This window comes from Tachyglossus aculeatus, chromosome 5 (assembly GCF_015852505.1).
Source record: "Tachyglossus aculeatus isolate mTacAcu1 chromosome 5, mTacAcu1.pri, whole genome shotgun sequence".
Taxonomy (NCBI): Eukaryota; Metazoa; Chordata; class Mammalia; order Monotremata; family Tachyglossidae; genus Tachyglossus; species Tachyglossus aculeatus.
In genome coordinates, this window is record NC_052070.1 from 45895945 (window position 1) to 45917417 (window position 21473).

The following is a 21473-nucleotide window of genomic DNA, read 5'->3' on the forward strand; positions in this document are numbered from 1 at the left end:
GTCACTGTTCCAGTTGTGAATCTTGGAAAGTGTAATATTTTTCAGAAGGTGCAACTGTCCTCGTTTGCCATTACTTTGTTTTGCTGATACCCTATCTTTTTAAAAGGAACCTTTTCTAGAATAAAAAGGGGTAGTTGATAAAAACAACTCTTTGAAATACACCTTCAGTTATACACAGGCTTTGCAGAAGGAACCCAACAAAGACCATATTTAAAAACTATCAAACTTGGCACTGTCCTAGAACTGGTGCAGTGGAAATATGTTTTCCAGAAATCCTTTTGCTCACTCTGAATAGTTATTTCCATACAATGTGCATTTTCCTGGCCCTCGGTTCTTTGTGCTGTGTTCTCTCACTTTTGAAGGGTTTTGTCTTATCTCGTTGAGTTGAATATTTATTTGAATATAGAATGTTTTTTCTTTGAATATTAAGAATAAATAAACAAAGAATATTCTTCACAAACCCGAGAACTGCCATCATGCACCTGAGGTAATTATAGCCCGGCTTGGTATGTGAGAATTTCTTTCGACTTGAACTGTAGTCTATAGACTGCAACTGGAGGGGAGAAGTAAGTATCTGCTTTGGGGATACTTGTTTGAGTTGAGCAAAGATTTGTATTAATAATAGACATATTTAAAAATCTTCATTAATGAAATGGAAATGGTGTTGTGGTAAATTATTGAAATTTGGCAGGCATCAGAAGTCTTATTCAGAAGTATCAACATCATCCATCAGAGACTCACTGTGTTCAGAGCGCTAAACTGAATGCTTGGAGAATTATCAAAAAGAATTAAAAGATAAGCTCTCTGCCCTTGAGAAGTTTCTAATCTAATGATAAGGTATTCAAGAGGTCCTGAAGATGAGAGAGAATAATGAAATTAACTTGGTTTGGAAAATGTATGCCAGCAGACATAAGGAAGGCAAAAATGAAAAGAACTTGTCAAGAAATATGTTAGCAGAGAAAAGGCTAATAATGGAATAGATAAGTAATAGGTCTGACATAGGAGTAGACTATAAAATCCTATCCACTTTCTATCCAGTTTCCAAAATTGTGCCTCGCTTTCAGCTGGGATTTTACCTTTCTCTAGGGAGAATTGGGTTCATTATACCTTTCTCCATTCTTCTGGAGAAGAATTAGGTTCAGTATACCTTTCTCCATTCTTCGGAGCAGTAGCGGGGCTCAGTGGAAAGAGCAAAGGCTTTGGAGTCAGAGGTCATGGGTTCAAATCCCGGCTCTGCCAATTGTCAGCTGTGTGACTTTGGGTAAGTCACTTAACTTCTCTGTGCCTCAGTTACCTCATCTGTAAAATGGGGATTAAGACTGTGAGCCCCCTATGGGACAACCTGATTACCTTGTAACCTCCCCAGCACTTAGAACAGTGCTTTGCACATAGTAAGTGCTTAATAAATGTCATTATTATTTTTGTCTTCTGACATCTTGAGCCCCACATGGGACAGGGATGGTGTCCAATCCGATTTGCTTGTATCTACTCCAGTGCTTAACACACTACCTAGCACATAGTAAGAGCTTAATAAATACCACAGTTATTATTACTTGAACACAAAGTGGATACTAGCATGGTGTTTATGATTAAGTTTTGATGTTGGGGCTTTGTTGTCATGTTATTGATTGGTCTTTGCAGCTAGCCAGTTTTACTAAATTACAACTTCATCCACCCAGAAATTACAGGCTCAAATAAATTGGCTTATATCCCATTTCAGCACCTCTAATTTTTCTCGTTAAGAAAACATATAGAACTAGAAAAATCCACAAAGTTCATTTAACTTTTTGATTGAACACCGACTAATAGCTAAATTCCCAGATCGGGGTTTGGGGAAGGTTGTTTGATTCCAGAAAGTAGAGAAGCAGTGTGGCTCAGTGGAAAGAGCACGGGCTTTGGAGTCAGAGGTCATGGGTTCAAATCCCTGCCCCGCCACTTGTCAGCTGTGTGATTTTGGGCAAGTCACTTAACTTCTCTGTGCCTCACTTACCTCATCTGCAAAATGGGGATTAAGATTGTGAGCCCCACATGGGACAACCTGATCACCTTGTATCCTCTCCAGAGCTTAGAACAGTGCTTTGCACATAGTAAGTGCTTAACAAATACCAAAATTATTATTATTATTATTATTATCCTATTGAAATTAATCAGTAAAGATTAAAGTATGCATTTCTCTTAGTGAAACGGTTCTCTGGATTATTTTCCCATATGGCAAACTGAAGAGCTACATCCTGGCCAGGATGACTGCTATCCGTCAGGGCTTTTTGCTGTTGTTTAATGCAGGGAAGTTCTCTTTGTAAAAACAGAGTACTGGAAAGGAGCTTTGTAGAGCTTCAAAGATCAGCAATCAACATTGTGTTTTTTTTTTATCATTCCAGGTTACCAGAGTTGTAATTTATTCTTTTGTAGGAATGATACATTATTAGCCACTGGAAAATGGTAGTCAGCATGCTTCCTAAAGCCCCTTTTACTGACTCCGTATTACCCTAAGGTATTCTAATAGCCAAGATGTAAATAGACAACTAACCAGTCATTTGATTAGGACAGGTCATTGTATTGCAGCCTCAGGAGGAGATTATTAACTGCTAAGTGGCTAACTTTCTTCCCTGCCAAGGCCTGTTAAAAATAACTCTTTGGTGGCTATCACTTGAGATACCTTAGTTCCTAAATCCTAGAGAGAGGAAGATTCTGTACCATCTCAGTTACTTTAGCAAGTGAGTGCAAAGGGATTTCGTTCGTACTAATTACACAATTAAGGAGAAATCTCAGGGCTCAGGTTCAAATGCAAGAACTGGAGCCTCTACAAACAGGACCCATTTCTCAGAAAATCAATTCTGCTGGGTTATCCTAGACCGCGACTCCCTGACAAGTTAGCAAAACAGTTGTGACCATCTATACAGATGGAATTTTTACAATTAGCTTTAAGAGCAAAACAGTGCCAACACAATCCTCTAAATAATGGATGGTTAAGTGAGTGCTGCAGCAACTCATTGTCAGGGTCCTTTCCAGACTGCAGCCCAAGCCTGGGTTTTGTCTGTCTGGGCCACCAATAACCCAGGCAAATAACATCTATTATGGATAGTAGTTGCAATAAGGCCAGCAGCCAGGATTATTTTTACATCCGCTTTTCAGGTACCATGTAACCTTTCCTTAGAAGAGAGTTCCTGGATTTTGGTTTGGTTTTGAGCTCGCCCCGACCTGCCCTGCCCTTTTCTGTTTCCTTTGCCCTGCCCAGAGGCAGGTTAAGTGTCTTCTCCCGGGAAGATAACCTGGTGTAAAAACCACCACTTGCACTGCCTCCGTGTTAGATGGTGGAAATGGTGATGACGACCCCAATAGATTTCAGATGTTGCAAATGGAGGCAGCCGCCAATGACACTGCTGCAACAATCAGAACCTCCTTCCCTCCCTGAAAGAACTTCCCGAGTGTCACCTGGTGTTTGGAAGGAAGGAAGAGCTTCAGTGGAAGCTCATGATAATTCTCATTTCATGAGACAACATTAACTCTGCCCTTTAGGCTGCCTGAGGTATGTAGACCCACTAATGGATCAAGACACCCATCCCCAATAAACTGGGGCCTGCACGCATGGTATACAAATCTGTGGTATGATGACCCCCTTTGGTGATGGGCCTCTCCTGGATTAAGTAAAAAGATGACAATTCAAGGAAGAGCCTCTGTGTCAGCTTCATCTCTTTGACCGTGTCCTGCTTGAAGAACTGGAACCTAAAACGGGATTGAGAGTAAAGGGGTGAGTGGGAGACAGGGAGGAGACCCCCACTTTGCTTTCTGCCATTTGTGGAGAAATGAATCAGATTTGTGGACTGGGGTGTATTAGGATGTAAGCAAGGGATCCTCTAATGATTGAGCCAGATTGTAAACTCAAGGCGTCACTTGACTCATCATCACACACTCTCCCTTCTATTTTGAGTAACCATCATTTTTGTCCGTCAGACTTCTTTCAGCTTCACTCCTCTAGCCATTCATTTCTAGACAGCTACATATTTTGTCAGTGGCTGTTTCCCATTGAGACCAGCATAAATATTGTTTAAAGGGATATTAACTTCCAGGGCCAACAGCTTCGCTGTATCTTTTCCCTCAGATGGTCTAGGGTTCTTATCTAGGCTTATTTCGTGGCAGCCAAATTGATTTGACAGATTGAGAGGTTGTTTTCGTTGTAGAGTAAGCCTAAACACACACATTTTTTTGTGCCTTGGACTTGTCAAAATGAAAGTAAAAATGTCATTTAATAGTCACTGATATCCTGGTAAGATTTTCCATGACAGTAGTTTAATTGGACAAGTTGAAACCATAAACATGTTTGTATTGAAGAAGTCTTCCAACAGAGGATATAGAAGCAGAATCGTGGTATCCATTGGCTGCTTGCTCAAAAGCGAAAGCAGAATGGAAAGGAAGAAATTATCTTCACTGCCTAATTATCCATGCACAATTCTTTTCAATTGATTTTTGTTTAAAGAACAAAGCTTACTTATTTTCAATTTTTGAAAAGAAGGCTGCATGTTGTTGTGGAGCACGCTAGGATATTTCTCTTCCAGGATACAGAAACCATAGTTTAAACTCCATCCATTCCAGTTCGGATCAAAATTGTCATTTGTGTCCTAATATTTAAAACTGATTTTCCCCAAGCAGATAGATATTGCTGTCCATCAGAATTCACAAGACATGGCAGTTTTCCCTCTCATGGTCAGTCTGTAATGAATGGTGTGGGTAACCCTATCACCATGTGTTTCACTTCCCGTAATTCCAGGAAAATTGTGGAGGAAAAAGCTTGGAAGCTCTACTCTCTTTTAATATTATTAGAAGCTGTGAATATTTTCTGGCACTCATCATTTTAACCAAATGCACAGAATTTCTCTTCTTTCAGATTCTTGTTCATTTCTGTTCTCGTGCTGATCCCGAGTATGTGTTACCTGGGCGCTGTCCATCATGCACCAATCTGATCTTGACATTCCTTCCTCACAGACCTTCATAAATCTCAGGACTTGAAGGGATGGGGCAGTCGCTATCAGCATCTCAAGACGCAAATCAGTATATCATAAAAATGAGGTGGGGGTGGGGGTGGAGAATGATTTGTTCTGCATAAGCTCTTAAGAGCAATCATGTTGTTAGTATTTTTAATTTAACATTTGTTTCTTTATTTTAATAACTGTTAACATGGTTGGACACTTTTCCAGAGTCATCTGTCTATTCCCTCCCACCCTTAGTGGCTCTCCTATTAACGTTCTGTGCTGACCCTCAGTATGCAGAGTTTCTTCGAAAATATTTTTAAGTGGCTTAACATGTTTACCTGAAAATGTCCTTAGCTGTCCAAGGAATAATTTGTTGATGAAATTCCTCAAATTTTCTGAGCATTGCTATACTTTTTGTCTGTAGCAATCTTTGAAATATTTTCATTACTAATTTAATATCGAGCTTTCTGTTCTTCATTCCCCTTTGCTGGACATTTTTAATTGTTTCCATCCTTCCTTTTTATTCCTTATTGGTGGTTTTGTGGTTTTTCCTTTCCTTTCTTTCCAGACTTGTAATCCACTATTCTTTGTGCTTGTATTCCTTAAGGTCCCAAAGGTTGTTTTTTTTTTTCTACACTTGTGTATTTTAATTATTTTCTTAAAGACTATCCTGACAAGATAGGTAAATTCTCCCAAACTTACTTTCTTGACAGCTAATTTGGCTTGAAACACTGGGCTGTGTAGACTCTTCCTGTTAGTTCATGATCATCAGTAGTATTTATTGAGCGCTTACTGTGTGCAGAGCACTGTACTAAGCGCTTGGGAAGTACAAGTTGGCAACGTATAGAGACAGTCCCTACCCAACAGTGGGCTAATGCTGGACCAATCTGCTTTTTTCCCTATATGATTCCTCTTCCTGGCAGTAAATTGAAATCCTTGTTGAGGAATCAACAATCAGTCAATCCCAATAGTATTTATTGAGTGCTTCCTTTGTGCAGAGCAGTGCATTAAGCACCTGGGAGAGTACCATAGAACGAATGTACATGGTTTCCGCCCTTAAGGAGTTACGATCTAGTGGGAGAGGCAGATACTAAAATAAATTACAGATAGAGGGGAGCAACAACATTTAAAGATAGTGGGAAGAGTGGGATGAGCACCTGTGCTGGTAGTAGTGCGAGAAATAATGTGGGGAAATGAGAGAGTAGTCAGGGAAGACCCCCTAGTCGAGAGGTGATTTCAGAAGGGCTTTGAAAATAGGGAGAGCCATGGTCTGCCTGATATGAATCTTGCAGAAGGGACAGGGTGAGCAAGAAGTTGGAGGCAAGAGAGACAAGAACAAGGCACAGTGAGTAACTTGGCGTGAGAGAGTGAGGAGAGTGAGCTGGGAGGTGCTGGAGAAGTATGAGAATAGGCAGGAGGGAGAGAGCCGATGGAGTACCTCAAAGCTGATGATCAGGAGTTTCTGCTTGATGCAGAGAGGAATGGGCCATTGAAGGTGTCTGAGAAGTGTGAGACATAACAAAAACTGATGTTTTAGAAAAATGATCTGGGCAGCAAAGTGAAGTGTGGACTGGAGAGGCTGGAGGCAGGGAGGTCTGCAAGGAGGCTGATGCAATAATACAAGCAAATCATCTTAGTAACTTGGAATCCTCTTACCTCGTTAATGCTGGGTTATCTTCACCTCTCCAGTGGCTTTGCAATTACGTGTCCTAGTGTCCTTGGAGATTGTCTGAATTTCTCAATGTCACTTACTTCTAGAAATGATTCTGCAGGGGCTTCTCAATTTGTTGTCCCCTCCTGAGTAGCTCACCCTAACAATAATGCTGGTATCGGATTGCACCTTGCTGGCATCATAAACCATTTGCTGAAGGTATTTCCTCTGCAACGGAACATCCCGACTCTGAGTTTCTGAGTGGCTTTTGGCAAAGACAGAGAGACAAGCATGTGCATCCCAGAAAAGACATTGCTCAGAGCTATTTAATTATCCTCCACCCCCTAAAAAGTTCTCCAAGGATGGAATTTGTAATGTCAGTGTTCAGAGAAAGGTCTGGCAAATGAGTAGGTGAAAAGGTGTGTTTCAGGTGTAAACTCAGTCTTGCTTTAGAATGATGAGAAAGGAGAGAAGATATACTTTTCTCAGCCTTCTTATTATTTGTACCTCTCCTCTCCGGCATCCTGAAGGACTTGAAAGAGGAGTGACAGCTTCTTTCCAATTGGTGTAATTAGCTCTCCTGAAGCCATGACCATTCCAAGAAAGAATGAAGTGGCTTTACCAGGATTTTTCTTGGAACTTCCTGAAAATTTCAAGAGGCTTCCTAAGCAGTGATTACAGTTATTAACAGAAATAATTGAAATGGTGCCCTCGTTTTCCTCACCAACTTTTCCTGCCTGGGCAGTCAAGGGCTGCAAAACAGGATGTGAGAAAGACTCCAGTTCCTCATCCAGAGAGTAGCAGGAGGGCACATATGCACTTAGCTACAAATAAACTGGTTTTAAAATACCAGATGATGTTTGACAATCAGTCATTTACCGGCCAAGGTCTGCATTTTCCCCATTCTTTGGCAACAGTCACAGTTATTGCTAAACCTGAAGGAGATCAGTTTCCTGGTCTTTTGGATTGTTGTATTGGCACCGACCATTTGTGAATACAAGGTCAGGGGCTCAGGCCTTGATGAGCAAAATAAAGGGACTGATTTTTCCAGTGTTGGCTCAATCAGTGATATTTATTGAGCGCTTATTACATGATTACATGCAGAGCTCTGTACCAAACACCTGTGAGAGTACGATACAACAAGACAAGCAGACACGTTCCCTGTCCATAACGAGCTTACAGTCTTATGCTGGTCAGAACTTTTGAATGTTTTGATCATTTATCGCTTTTGATCAAAGTTCATCTTTGTTGAAAACAGTCTCTTTCTGAATTCATTCATTCATTCAGTTGTATTTATTGAGCGCTTACTGTGTGCAGAGCACTGTACTAAGAGCTTGGGAAGTACAAGTTGGCAACATATAGAGACGGTCCCTACACATTCCTATAATAAAGCTGTAGAGTTGGACATGTAGAGTCCAGATGATCAGCTGTGTTGTGGGGAAGTAAAGGGGGAACTTTTCTATTCAGTGAATCCCATTTTATATGTAATGTTCAGTGGATGAAGAAGAGTCTCATTACTTAGGTGTGAAAATTAAATCCATGCCTGTGAAGAAATCAAATTTCCTCACAGGTTTTCTGCCAGATTCCCTCACACGCATACTGTAGTTTCATAATTTCATACCTGGTCTGACAGGAAATGGCAAACATCCAAGAGAGCCCCAATGAGCTAAGTTTCCCAGTTATTTTCAAGTTTGCTCCATTGGATTGTGATCATCCTAAAGATCATTTCTTCATTAAAAGGATGCTGCGACTGCTAATTAGTACTTGAGAGCCCATTTAGTATACAGTGTGGAAGGCTGAAGCAGCCTCTCAGAAGTCTTGTGGCAAGTTTTAGAGTTCATTCCATTTATCCAAGAAATGAGTTTGCAACAGAAGATATTCCCAGGGCAGGAAAATGGAGACCTTCCAGGTATTGCATGGAGGAGCCATAAGAATTAACTGGTAATTAGTCGGGTAAGACTTTCAGCTGGATGAGGAGCATAAATTGTCATGAGGATAGAACAGAGGCAGGTGAGTGCTGAGATCCAACTAGAAAATACATCCCAAGGGAAAAGTCGTGTTTGTTTCCCACCTCTCAACACTTGGGAGATGCATCCATCTTTCAAGAAGGGGGAGTCTAATGGCTTCTGCTGATACGCTTGGTCCCTAGCTTCTATAATAAAAGAATATTTCCTTCTCTTGGTCCACTCCCTCCAACTGACTTCTTTTGGCTTAGGTATGTTAGGGAAATGGAGATGAAGGTAATTTGAGTTTTTGCCATTTCCAATCCTTTCACGCTTATGTGTATACAACAGAAAATGAGGTAAAGGGGTACCAGAAGAGAAGTGGGCTGGAACCTGAGATGGATGAGCATGTTTTCCACTGAGCTAATATGTTGTTGTTGTTGTTGTATGAAAAGTGAAGGGGGAAAACGAGAAGCCTAGCATGCTATCATGCCTCTTCTAGACACATTCAATGATATTTAGTCCTTTTAAGCAGTATTCCACCCCCAGCCTGCCATGAATGTGTTGAGTAACCTCTGGTTCAGGTTTGGCTAACCAAATATTTTAAAACAGTTTTCTTGATTTTGCAAACATTTCACCATTTTTACGTGATTAAAATTTGAAATGCACTGCCCAGGAAACACTAATTCATTATGATGGTCTGGATTTGTTAGTTTCAAAACCCACAAAGGAGTTGGTAAAGAGTTATAACCCTTCAAGAGACTGTCACCATAGAATAAGAACTTGAATTTAAAGAAAGTAGATAGAGGTGGTGATATGTTCCTTTTACTGCGTTTTGGTTTTAATAGGTACAGTGCCTGGCACAGAGTAAGTGCTTAACAAAATACAACAGTAAGTGGTTGTTTTTACTATTTCAGGTACAGAAGTTTCACAGACAATAATTTGAACATGTCTTTGTTAACTTTATAAGAAATGTATTAGATAAGACATAAAGCAATGGGTTCCAAATTTATTGGCATGGCAACCCTCCTCCTCATGATTGTTGTGGCAGAGGAGAGAAGGCCAGAAGTGTCACACCTGAGCTCCAGGAGGGGTAGAGTTTTTTTGTTGTTGTTGTTTTGATATTTTTTATGGTTATTTAAGTACTTACTATGTACCCATCACAGTAATAAGCACTAGGGTAGATACAAGCTGGTCCAGCTGGACAAAGTCCATTTCCCACATGAGGCTCACAGTCTTACTCCCCATTTTACAGATGAGGTAACTGAGGCACAGAGAAGTTAAGTGGCTTGCCCAAGGCCACACAGCAGACAAGTGGCAGAGCCGGGATTAGAACTCAGATCCTTCCGACTCCCAGGCTTGTGCTCTATCTTTTGGGCCACGCTGTTTCCCATAGAGTTGCCTATAAAGGGCTCTGTCTGTACTGTGGGGCTCAGAGCAGTTTTCCTCTTAAATAATAATAATTATGGTATTTGTTCAGCGCTTACTATGTGCCAAGCACTGTTCTAAGGGCTGGAGTTAGATACGGGGTAATCAAATTGTTCATTCATTTATTCATTCAATCATATTTATTGAGCGCTTGTGTGCAGAGCACTGTACTAAGCACTTGTAAAGTACAATTGGGCAACAAATAGAGACAGTCCCTACCCAACAACGGGCTCACAGTCTAGAAGGGGGAGACAGACAGCAAAACAGAACAAGTAAACAGGTGTCAGTGCCATCAAAATCCCACGTGGGGCTCACAGTTTTCATCCCCATTTTACAGATAAGGTAACTGTGGCCCAGAGCAGTGAAGTAGCTTGCCCATGGTCACACAGCAGATAAGTGGCAGAGCTGGGATTAGAACCCGTGTCCTCTGACTCCCAAGCCCGGGCTCTTTCCATTAAGCCATGCTTCTTTACTACCACCGTGTCCAAAAGGAGGCTGTAAGACCTGAGTTGGCTCAAGCGCCAGGTCTGCTAAATGTAGTGATGAGGAAAGGATTCAAAACTGTGATGGCATAGTAAATAAAGCACAGGCCTGAGACTCAGAAGGATCGTGGGTTCTAATCCCGGCTCTGCCACTTGTCTGCTCTGTGACCTTGGGCAAATCAAATCACTTCTCTGGGGACCAGTTACCTCACCTGTAAAATGAGTCTTGAGACTGTGAGCCCCACATGGGAAAGTGATTGTGTCCAACCCGATTTGCTTGTATCCACCCCAGTGCGTAGTACAGTGCCTTGTAAATAGTAAGTGTGTAACAAATACCATTATTATTATTGTTATTACAACTGAAAGATCTTTGTAGAGTCCATTTATGAACCCGTGACATAAAGACTATCATTTTATCGATCAGTAAATGGTATGTCTTCTAAGACTGACACCTTTCCTCAGCTCCCCCTCTCTTCCGCGTCACCTTGACTCACTCCCTTTGCTCTCCGCCCCCTGCCCCACAGCACTTATGTATATATGTATATATCTATAATTCTCTTTATACTGATGCCTGTTTACTTATTTTAATGTCTGTCTTCCCCTCTAGACTGTAAGCCTGTTGTCGGCAGGAATTGTCTCCATTGCTATATTGTACTTTCCAAACTCTTAGTACACTGCTCTGCACACAGTAAATGCTCAATAAATACGATTGATTGAATGAATGAATGAATAATATTGGCAGGGGGAAAGACCAAAAGCAATTTATAGAACCAAACTACCCTGTGTTTCCTAGCTCCCAGTCTATGATTGTTACCACTATCATTTATTGGAAAGTTGGTAGAATAGAGCATGTATTCAGGGACCCCACGGTTATTGGTTGGGAGAAAATGGATTAATCAGAAAAGGAGACAAAGAAGCTTGAGATGTATAAAAATAATCATGGAAGTGTACCTGACATACAGAATAATAATAATAATAATAATAATAATAATAATGTATTTGTTAAGCACTTACTATGTGTCAAGCACTGTTCTAAGCGCTGGGCTAGATACAAGCTAATCAGGTTGGACACAAAAGTCAACTGGTGGTATTGAGCATCTGCTGAATGTGAAGTACTGTGCTAAGCACTTGGGAGAGTAGAGCAGAAACAAAACCCACATTCACAATCAATCAATCAATCGTATTTATTGAGCGCTTACTGTGCGCAGAGCACTGTACTAAGCACTTGGGAAGTACAAGTTGGCAACATATAGAGACAGTCCCTACCCAACAGTGGGCTCACAGTCTAAAAGGGGGAGACAGAGAAAAAAACCAAACATACTAACAAAATAAAAGAAATAGAATAGATATGTACAAGTGAAATAAATAAATAGAGTAATAAATATGTACAAATATATACATATATACAGGTGCTGTGGGGAAGGGAAGGAGGTAAGATGGGGGGATGGAGAGGGGGAAGGAGCTACTCTCAAGGAGCTCACATTCTAAAGGGGGAGATGGAGAAAAAAATATTTACAAATAGTGGGCTTCGGTGGCTATGGCGGGAAATAGTTTGAGCATATCAACAAGAAGAGTAAATGTAAAGTAGACAAGACTGATTGAAGCTTTTAGATTTGGCCCAAGGTGGTCGTTTGTGGGATAGATGAAAATGAGTAGGGAGAGAGAGACTGTTGTCTGGGTTGGAAAGGATACAATCAACTCAGTAGTTTGGGGGTCCTCAACACTTGAAAGGGAGCAGAGGAGAGGATAGCGAACTTTAGGATGGTGCTGAGTGCCAAAAAAAAACCCAGCATGAATTGTGGACTAGAAAATCAATAAAAAAAGGAAGAACATAATAGCGGAGAGGTCAGCAGAAGAAAATAGTCATAGTAGTGATAGTATTTTTTAAGCATTTACTGTGTGCAGAGCATTGTACCAAGTTTTGGGAAAGAATACAGAAGTGGGAATTAGATATGGTCCCTGACCCTTGTGGGGGCTCAGGATCTAAGTGATCATTGAGGCGTCCAAGAATGAATTTGTAATAGGCTGATCTAGCACGCCACAGTTCTCAGGTTTTTCTCCTCTCATACTGATTTAAGGGCACAAGAGCAGAGAAAACTCTTTTGCCTTGTATCAATCAGTCAATCAATCAATCAATCATATTTATTGAGTGCTTACTGTGTGCAGAGCACTGTACTAAGCGCTTGGGAAGTACAAGTTGGCAACATATAGAGACGGTACCTACCCAACAGTGGGCTCACAGTCTAGAAGGGGGAGACAGAGAACAAAACAAAACATATTAATAAAATAAATAGAATAGATATGTACAAATAGAATAGAGTAATAAATACGAACAAACATATGTACAGGTGCTGTGGGGAAGGGAAGGAGGTAAGGTGGGGGGATTGGGAGGGGGAGGAGGGGGAGAGGAAGGAGGGGGCTCAGTCTGGGAAGGCCTCCTGGAGGAGGTGAGCTCTCAGTAGGGCCTTGAAGTGGGGAAGAGAGCTAGCTTGGCAGATGTGCATAGGGAGGGCATTCCAGGCCAGGGGGATGATGTGGACCAGGGGTCGACAGCGGGACAGGCGAGAACGAGGCCCGGTGAGGAGATTAGCAGCAGAGGAGTGGAGGGTGTGGGCTGGGCTGTAGGAGAGAAGGAAGGTGAGGTAGAAGGGGGCGAGGTGATGGAGAGCCTTGAAGCCCAGGGTGAGGAGTTTCTGCCTCATGCGTAGGTTGATTGGTAGCCACTGGAGATTTTTGAGGAGGGGAGTATCATGCCCAGAGCGTTTCTGGACAAAGACAATCCGGGCAGCGGCGTGAAGTATGGATTGAAGTGGGGAGAGACAAGAGGATGGGAGATCGGAGAGGAAGCTGATACAGTAGTCCAGACGGGATAGGATGAGAGCTTGAACGAGCAGGGTAGCAGTTTGGATGGAGAGGAAAGGGCGGATCTTGGCAATGGTGCGGAGCTGAGACCGGCAGGTTTTTGTGACGGCTTGGATGTGAGAGGTGAACGAGAGAGCGGAGTCAAGGATGACACGGAGGTTGCAGGCTTGTGAGACGGGAAGGATGGTAGTGCCATCAACAGTGATGGGAAAGTCAGGGAGAGGGCAGGGTTTGGGAGGGAAGACAAGGAGTTCAGTCTTGGACATGTTGAGTTTTCGGTGGCGGGCAGACATCCAGATGGAGATACGAGCCTGGAGGGATGGGGAGAGAGCAGGGGCAGAGATGTAGATTTGGGTGTCATCAGCGTAGAGATGATAGCTGAAGCCATGGGAGTGAATGAGGTTACCAAGGGAGTGAGTGTAGATCGAGAACAGAAGGGGACCAAGAACTGAACCTTGAGGAACCCCCACAGTAAGGGGATGGGGGGGGGGGAGGGGGGAGAAGCCTGCATAAGAGACTGAGAATGAATGACCCCAATGTACTCTCCCAAATGCTTATACAGTGCTCTGCAAACTGTAAATGCTCAATTAATATCACTGATTAATTAATTGAATGAGAAAAGAAAAAGTGTTCCAGGGATGAACCAAGAGTGGAGGTTATGGACCCAAATGCAGGGAACTGAGAGGGGAATAAAGAAGTTTGGGATATTGGTGATGACTAAAATGAGAGAGAACTGACTCTCGAATCTAGGATGCCAAGGAAGGTCAGGTGTGAAAAGAGAAAGGTAATGGAAGTTGGGGTAAAGCTTGTTACGAGCAGGAAATGTGGCTGCTAATTCTGTTGTATTGTACTCTCCCAAGTGCTTATTGCAGTGCTCTGCACATAGTGTTCAATGAATACCATTGATTGGCTGATTGATAAAAGGAATGTGGCAGGCTTAATGGGAGTGAAATGATGTGGGATTGAGAGGGGCTTGTGGTTGGAAAAGAACTGGAGGTGGATATCCTCTTGATCAGCTCAAGGCCAGGGCAGCATTGATAATAACGGGCTCCAAAGTACACTACTGAATTTCCATGCTGATGAACCCACTGTGTAGTAACCTGTTCTGCCCTCAGTTGGAGTTCGGTATATGTTATTGATAGAAAAGAGGTGGAAGTATAAGCCAATAAAGAGGAATTTGGAGGAAGAAATGTCCGTGGGATTATTGATGTTGACTATTTACATTATGGAAGAGGAATGTGGTCACTGGTTGGAAAGAAAGAAGGAAAACCAAGTGCCTTGGTCATGCAGAAAGATGGAGGTAGATCCCCTGACTGGTAGGCAAAAGACAGCAGAATCTGTGGGAAACAAGAGAGGTAGATGGCATGATTCCGAAGAAGCATAATAATGATTCAAATAATGAGAGTTTATTAAGCATTTACTACATGCCAAGTGCTGTGCCCTGTAATAGTAACAAAACAAACAAATCGGACATACAGGGCTCAGAGTGTGAGTGAAGGTAGAAATATATTTTACCCCCATTTTGCAGATGAGGATACTGAGGCCCAGAGAAGTTAAAAGATTTATATAAGGTCACACCGCAAGTGGCAGAGCTGGGACTAGAACCTTAGTTTCCTGATACCCTGTCTTCTTCTCTTTCCACTAGGCCATGCCGTTTCAGATGATGAGAACACAAGAAATGGGAACTATATGAGGGTGAAGAAGTGGCATGGTGGGGCTAGACATGAAGCGGTCCTTCACCCCTGCCACTTCCCTAGGGCTGAAGGCTGTGAGTGGAGCACTCCCATGGAGAAAAACACCAGTAATCTTTGGAGAGATAAAGGTTTAATTGTGAGGAAGCGGACTGAGAGATAGAATATGTCCACAGCGGGATGGGGATTTGCCAGGTCTCAGCAGAAGACAGTAAAGGGAGCTCTTGGATTGAAGAGAGAGGGATGACAGGAAGCATGGAAACTGGGGAGTGGGTTGCATAGTTTTCCTGCCCGCTGTTGGATTAAGGTGGATTAGCAGTGAGGCCTAATGAAAAGAGAAGCAGCATGGCTCAGTGGAAAGAGCAAAGGCTTTGCAGTCAGAGATCATGGGTTCAAATCCCGGCTCTTCCAGTTGTCAGCTGTGTGACTTTGGGCAAGTCACTTAACTTCTCTGTACCTCAGTTACCTCATCTGTAAAATAGGGATTAAGATTGTGAGCCCCCCGTGGGACAACCTGATCACCTTGTAACCTCCCCAGCGCTTAGAACAGTGCTTTGCACATAAGTGCTTAATAGATGCTATCATTATTATGTGATCTGCCTTTGTTCAGATATATGGTATACCCCCCCCCCCCCATCATTTTTAAAATATGCAAGTTTTAAGTCATGGAAATGGAGAAGTTAAGTTCCTACATGCACAGTATGCATATTCATGATCTCTAGGCTAAAAAAAATACTCTCTTTTCTAAGTAAAAGAGGAGTTAACATTGTTATTGTATCTTTTTTATTTCCCTTTTTGGTCATTTTTAGAGCAGAATTGACCGTTTTTGACTTAATCTTTCCATGCCATTTTTAGGGGTCTGAAACAATAATGCCATTTTTAAAGTTCTGTATTGTGTTACTAAAGCTAAAGGCTTAGGATGGTTTTCTCGGGACACCAGGTTCAATTTCTCTGCTGATTGTTTATCATCAGTGAGAAAGCAGCATGATTCCAGTAGCCAAAGCCTCTGGTTTCTCTAGCATCTTTCTTCTCAACGCTTTCAGTCCAGCACTGACTTTACTCCCTGTAAAAAGACCTTTATTAAAGCAGATTAAGATTCACTATTATGTGGCAAAGAAGTAGTGTATTTTACAGATTATTTGGTATTTCTTGACCCCTCTGAGGGAACCTAAAAAAGTACTGTAGCCAAGGAATTATGTTTGTGTATTGGTCAGAGTAAGACTGCTGCTGGCGATGAGCCAATCTCAGGGTGCTTTGACTTTAAATCACCCCAAAGAATAGCACACAAACCTTGTGGTCATTTTAATTTTTGCCCTTGTTCCAAGCTATGTCCTCCCTTAGGAAAAGAGCAGTTGAGGAGGCCCAAAGTCTCTTGGCACTTCTGACCCCAAAGTAAATACCGTTTTGCAAAGAAAATGCTGGGAGAAAAAGCAATGGAGCAAAACTAGGGTCAAAATCCATCAGCCTCCCGGGACCATAGCCCATTACTCCAACAGAGCTATTTTGTGGCAAATAGGATATCTCTATCTTTGTAGGCTAGTGTGAAGTGATCTAGTTTTTTTGTTGTTAAAAACAGTTACTAGCCCCACAACCGATTAATCTTCATTACTGATGATGCGTGCGTCGTATTACTTTGAATTTGTTTGAATGTGTCTGACAATAGCATTTATCTGTGAGCGTGATAAAGCTGTCAAACCTAAGCAAGTACAGTTGTCACTTTTCTTTTGAATTCGTTGTCAGTTACTGAGAGAGGAACGTGAACCTTCCATCCAACTGAGTAACAAGCAGAAGAACAGTTGCTTCACCCCACTATAAATTGTCCTTGCAAAGAAGAAAGTGGGGCTAAGAAAGAATGACTTTGATTTCTAGTAGACCCTTCTCAGTCTGGGCTGCTCAGAAGGCTCCCGGCTCAATCATTTCAGTGTGTATTTATCAGTGTTTTCTCCTTTTAATTGTCATTACTTTCCCGTTATAGAAGTGAGAGACTCCGAGATGCTATTAAGCATGATATCATTTTGTTAAGAGGCAAATAATTGCTCCTGAGCATCTTCACGAGGCCATTTCACCGAGCGGCTTAATAATATGAAAGAGTTGACACAGTTCGGCGCTAGGGAATGGTGTTGGACGCGCAAACAGAGGGAGAGCCGTTAACCTCTGCGGCAAATATGTGGCTCCTTTTCAGAGCAAGAGGGCTGTAGACATTGTAATGTTTGACACGGGGACGCCGCGGGAAGGGGCTGGCTCAGTGATGTCAGGGACTTGTCAGTCTCTGCAGTGTGCGTGCTCGGCATGGTAATGGGCCGGGAGGAGGGAATGACACCGACTGCACTGCAGCACACTGCAGCACTGCCAGAACAAAGACTTGGTAGGAAAACATGACTGCAATAGGCACTCTGCACTGATCAGGGTTGGGGGAGCATTATCAGAACATGCGTCTCATTTCATATGATACTAATTCCCAGCCCCGAGGGTTTGGAATGATTTGAAACAAGTGAAATCGCTACCGAGCCTCTAATTGTACGCATGTAAGTTTTGCGGGCTTGAAATGAATTGATGGAGGTTTAATCTTGAGAGCAAACCTGTTCTGGAAAAGAAAAAGGAGGTCAGGCAGATTTAGAGGTGAATGGGTGGCCATACCTATCGGGGTATGGGATAAGCAGAAGAGTTCTAAGTGATAACTGAGCTCTACTGCTGATTCTAAATATTGACACCTCTTCAAGAAGGTGTCAGAGAAATCCCACATTCTTTTTAAAGGCTCAGACAATTTTCCACTGACAGGATAATTTTGTTTTATAAACATGAGAATTAACATTCTAGCTAATTATTTTGCACTTCTCATTCTTGATCGGCAAGTGTAAAATCGTCTTTTGCTCAGTTTAGCAAAAACGGTAAGCTTGTTGTTCAGTTTTACTGCCGTCCTGAGGAGCGTTGCCTCCTTGTGTTTGCTCCGTAGTGGCAGCACACTCAGCAGACATGCACATCTGTCATTCATCTGAAGTGGGCAGAGAAATAGGGATTTGGCATCTTTCTGCTGAAAGAATAATTTTTTCCTTGCTACACGTAACTGATAGCTTAGAAAGGAGCCTTGAGAGTCTTCAAAAACCACTGTTAGTAGTGATTTGGAGTGGTAGGGAAGCTGGAAAACGGTCAACATGGTCATGTTAACATCATGCCCTGAAATTCAATCAATCAATCAATCAATCAATCATATTTATTGAGCGCTTACTATGTGCAGAGCACTGTACTAAGCGCTTGGGAAGTACAAATTGGCAACACATAGAGACAGTCCCTACCCAACAGTGGGCTCACAGTCTAAAAGGGGGAGACAGAGAACAGAACCAAACATACCAACAAAATTAAATAAATAGGATAGAAATGTACAAGTAAAATAAATAAATAAATAGAGTAATTTGTACTAGAGAAATAGAGAATAGAGAAATTGTACTGATACAATTCCTAGAGAGTTTGAGCATTGTATTTTCTTGGGTAAATCTGCTAACACACTTTCCCCTCCCATTTTTCTCCCTGCCCACAATTTATATCAGCTGATTATGTTCCTGGGACAAGACCAAGATCACATTTAACACCAGCAAAACAAGCGTCATAATAATAATAATAATATTAATAATAATAATGGTATTTAAGTGCTTACTATGTGTAAAACACTGTTCTAAGCTCTGGGGACGAAACAAGGTGATCAGGTTGTCCCACGTGGGGCTCACAGTCTTAATCCACATTTTACAGATGAGGGAACTGAGGCACAGAGAAGTTAAGTGACTTACCCAAAGTCACACAGTTGACAATTGGCGGAGCCGGGATTTGAACCCCTGACCTCTGACTCCAGTGCACTCCCCCTGCATTGTTTGATTTTTTTTTATGGTGTTTGTCAAGCACTTACTATGGGCCAGGCACTGTACTAAGCACTGGAGTAGAGATGAGCTAATCCGGTTGCACACAGTCCCTGTCCCAACTGGGGCTCAGGGTCTTACTCCCCATTTTACAGGTGAGTTAACTGAGGCACAGAGAAGTTGTTACTTGCCCAAAGTCACAGAGCAGACAAGAAGCAGAGCCAGATTATAACTGGGGTTGACCCAAATCAGGATAACCTCTGGACAGCAGGACTATTAAAAGCTAATAAAATACTTTTCTTCTATGTTAATTCACACCGATTCAGTGTCTGAAATGACTCAACAAATGTTATCTACCTTTGAGGAAAAGTGGTAGCCCTCGCTATTCAACTTGTATCTAAGGTGATGGAAACTAAGTTATTGATCATTCAATCCAAATACGGTGTTTACTGAGCACTTACTCTATGCAGAGTACGGTACTTGGCTGTGTAGAGAACACAGCTGAGGAACTAGGCTCCAACCCTGCCTTCGAGAAGCTTACAGTCTAACGGGAAATGGACATTAAACATACATTTCATGTGGGGGAAGCAACTGAGTATAAAAATATGTACAGAAGTGATGTAGGGATAGAGGTTAGGGTGAGTACCTAAGGACTTAGACATTGATGACTTCAGTGCTGAAGTGATGCAGAAGAAAGATCATTCAGCAGAAATTAGTCAGGGAAGTCTTCTAGGAGGAGATGTGATTTTTAACAGAGCTTTGAAGATGGAGAGACTGGTGGTCTGTCATTTGTGAGGTGGGGGGGAAGATGTGAGCCAGGGCTCAGTCATGAAAAGCATGAGAAGCAGCGTGGCTCAGTGGAAAGAGCACGGGCTTTGGAGTCAGAGGTCATGGGTTCAAATCCCGGCTCTGCCAATTGTCAGCTGTGTGACTTTGGGCAAGTCACTTAACTTCTCTGTGCCTCAGTTACCTCATCTGGAAAATGGGGATCAAGACTGTGAGCCCCCAGTGGGACAATCCGATCACCTTGTAACCTCCTCTGCAGTTAGAACAGTGCTTTGCACATAGTAAGCGCTTAACAAATGCCATCATTATTATTATTATTATGAAAGAGAAGAAGATCAAGGCACAGTGTGTATGTTGATGTTAGATGAACAAAGTGTGTGGTCTGAGTTGTAGTGGGAGGTAGTGGTTGTAGTAGTTGTAGTGTAATTGTAGGTAGGAGGAAGAGAGCCGATTGAGACTTTAAAGTTGATGGTGAGGAATTTCTTCTTGAAGAATAGGTGTATGGGCGACCATTGGAGGTCTTTGAGGAGTGGGGAGACTTCCACAGAACGATATGTTAGAAAAATGGCACAGGCAGTAGATTGAAGTACAGGCTGGAGAGTGGGAGGTCAGTGACGAGGCTAACGCAGTAGTTGAGGTGGGATAGGACAAGAGCTTGGACAATCACAGTGACCGCTTGAGGAAAGGGTGGATTCTGGAGATGTTGCAAAGATAAACCAAAAGGATTTGGTGACTGACTGAATATAAAGGCTGAAGGAGCTGGATGAGTCAAGGATAATGCCCAGGTTGTGGGTGTGTAAGACAGAGAGGATGATGGTGTTATATACAGTGATGGGGAAAGTCACGGGAAGGAATGTGTTTGGGAGGGAAAATGAGGAGTTCACTTATGTACATGCTGAGTTTGAGGTATCGGCGGGACATCCGAGTGGAAATGTAGAAGGCATCAGACAGAAGTTATTTCACCAAATGTAGAAAAACGTTTCTAGTCTAGCTCAAAGCAAACCATACAATATGTTCAGGTACCATACTGTATATGGATATATATATATCATACGTTAAGGCAGTAATATTTAATAGTGAACCTTTTATCTCTTTGCTTCCCTCCTAGTTCTGCCACTAGTATCATCACAGTGGGTTTCAGTAGCAAAAGCAATACCTTGATCCTAAAGGTTGGGTCAAACATATTTTTAAACGTTTGAATAATAACCCAGCGTGCATAGATGGGAGATAATATGGCAGTCCTATTAGCAAAGGGGAGAACCTCTGTGGGGTCTGTGTTGTCCTGGGAAATATGAAATATTTGGCGAAGGGCCGAAGTGATACTGAGGAAATCTTTCCCCTCCCTCGTTCCCGACAGTCCGAGGAGTTTCATTTGACTGCTGCTACCTTCGGATGCAACCTCATGATCTGTCTTGTTCTACCCTAGATAACCAGTTCAGGATGTCCATCCTGGAACGACTGGAGCAGATGGAAAGGAGGATGGCTGAGATGACGGGATCCCAGCAGCACAAACAGGGCGTTGGAGGAGGGGGCAGTGGAGGTGGCAACGGGAGCGGAAATGGAGGAAGCCAGGCCCAAGTATGAACCCCTGCACACACTGAATCATTCTGTCTCCATCCATTTTGCATTTAATCACCAACACCTCCCCTCAAGGCCGACATGATGCGGTGGAGACCCTAAAATAGGGCAGAAGTACAAACCAGCCTCTATATTAGGATGAGTTCTAAGGCCTCGGGGCAAAATCCTGGGAACCCATCCAGTCAGATCCAAGTATGGACCCGTGTGCCCAATTTGAAATCTGGCTAGGCCTAATAG

General features: G+C 42.4%; 1 protein-coding gene across 6 annotated transcripts in view; it reads left to right on the forward strand.

Moving 5' to 3' along the window:
* CAMTA1 (calmodulin binding transcription activator 1) overlaps positions 1 to 21473 on the forward strand; it is an 868926-nt gene that overhangs the window by 793516 nt on the left and 53937 nt on the right. For all 6 annotated transcript variants that reach the window (XM_038747474.1, XM_038747476.1, XM_038747477.1 and 3 more), the window contains one exon: positions 21085 to 21236. In XM_038747474.1, coding sequence (XP_038603402.1) covers positions 21085 to 21236 — 152 coding nt within the window. The remainder of the gene's footprint in view (positions 1 to 21084; positions 21237 to 21473) is intronic.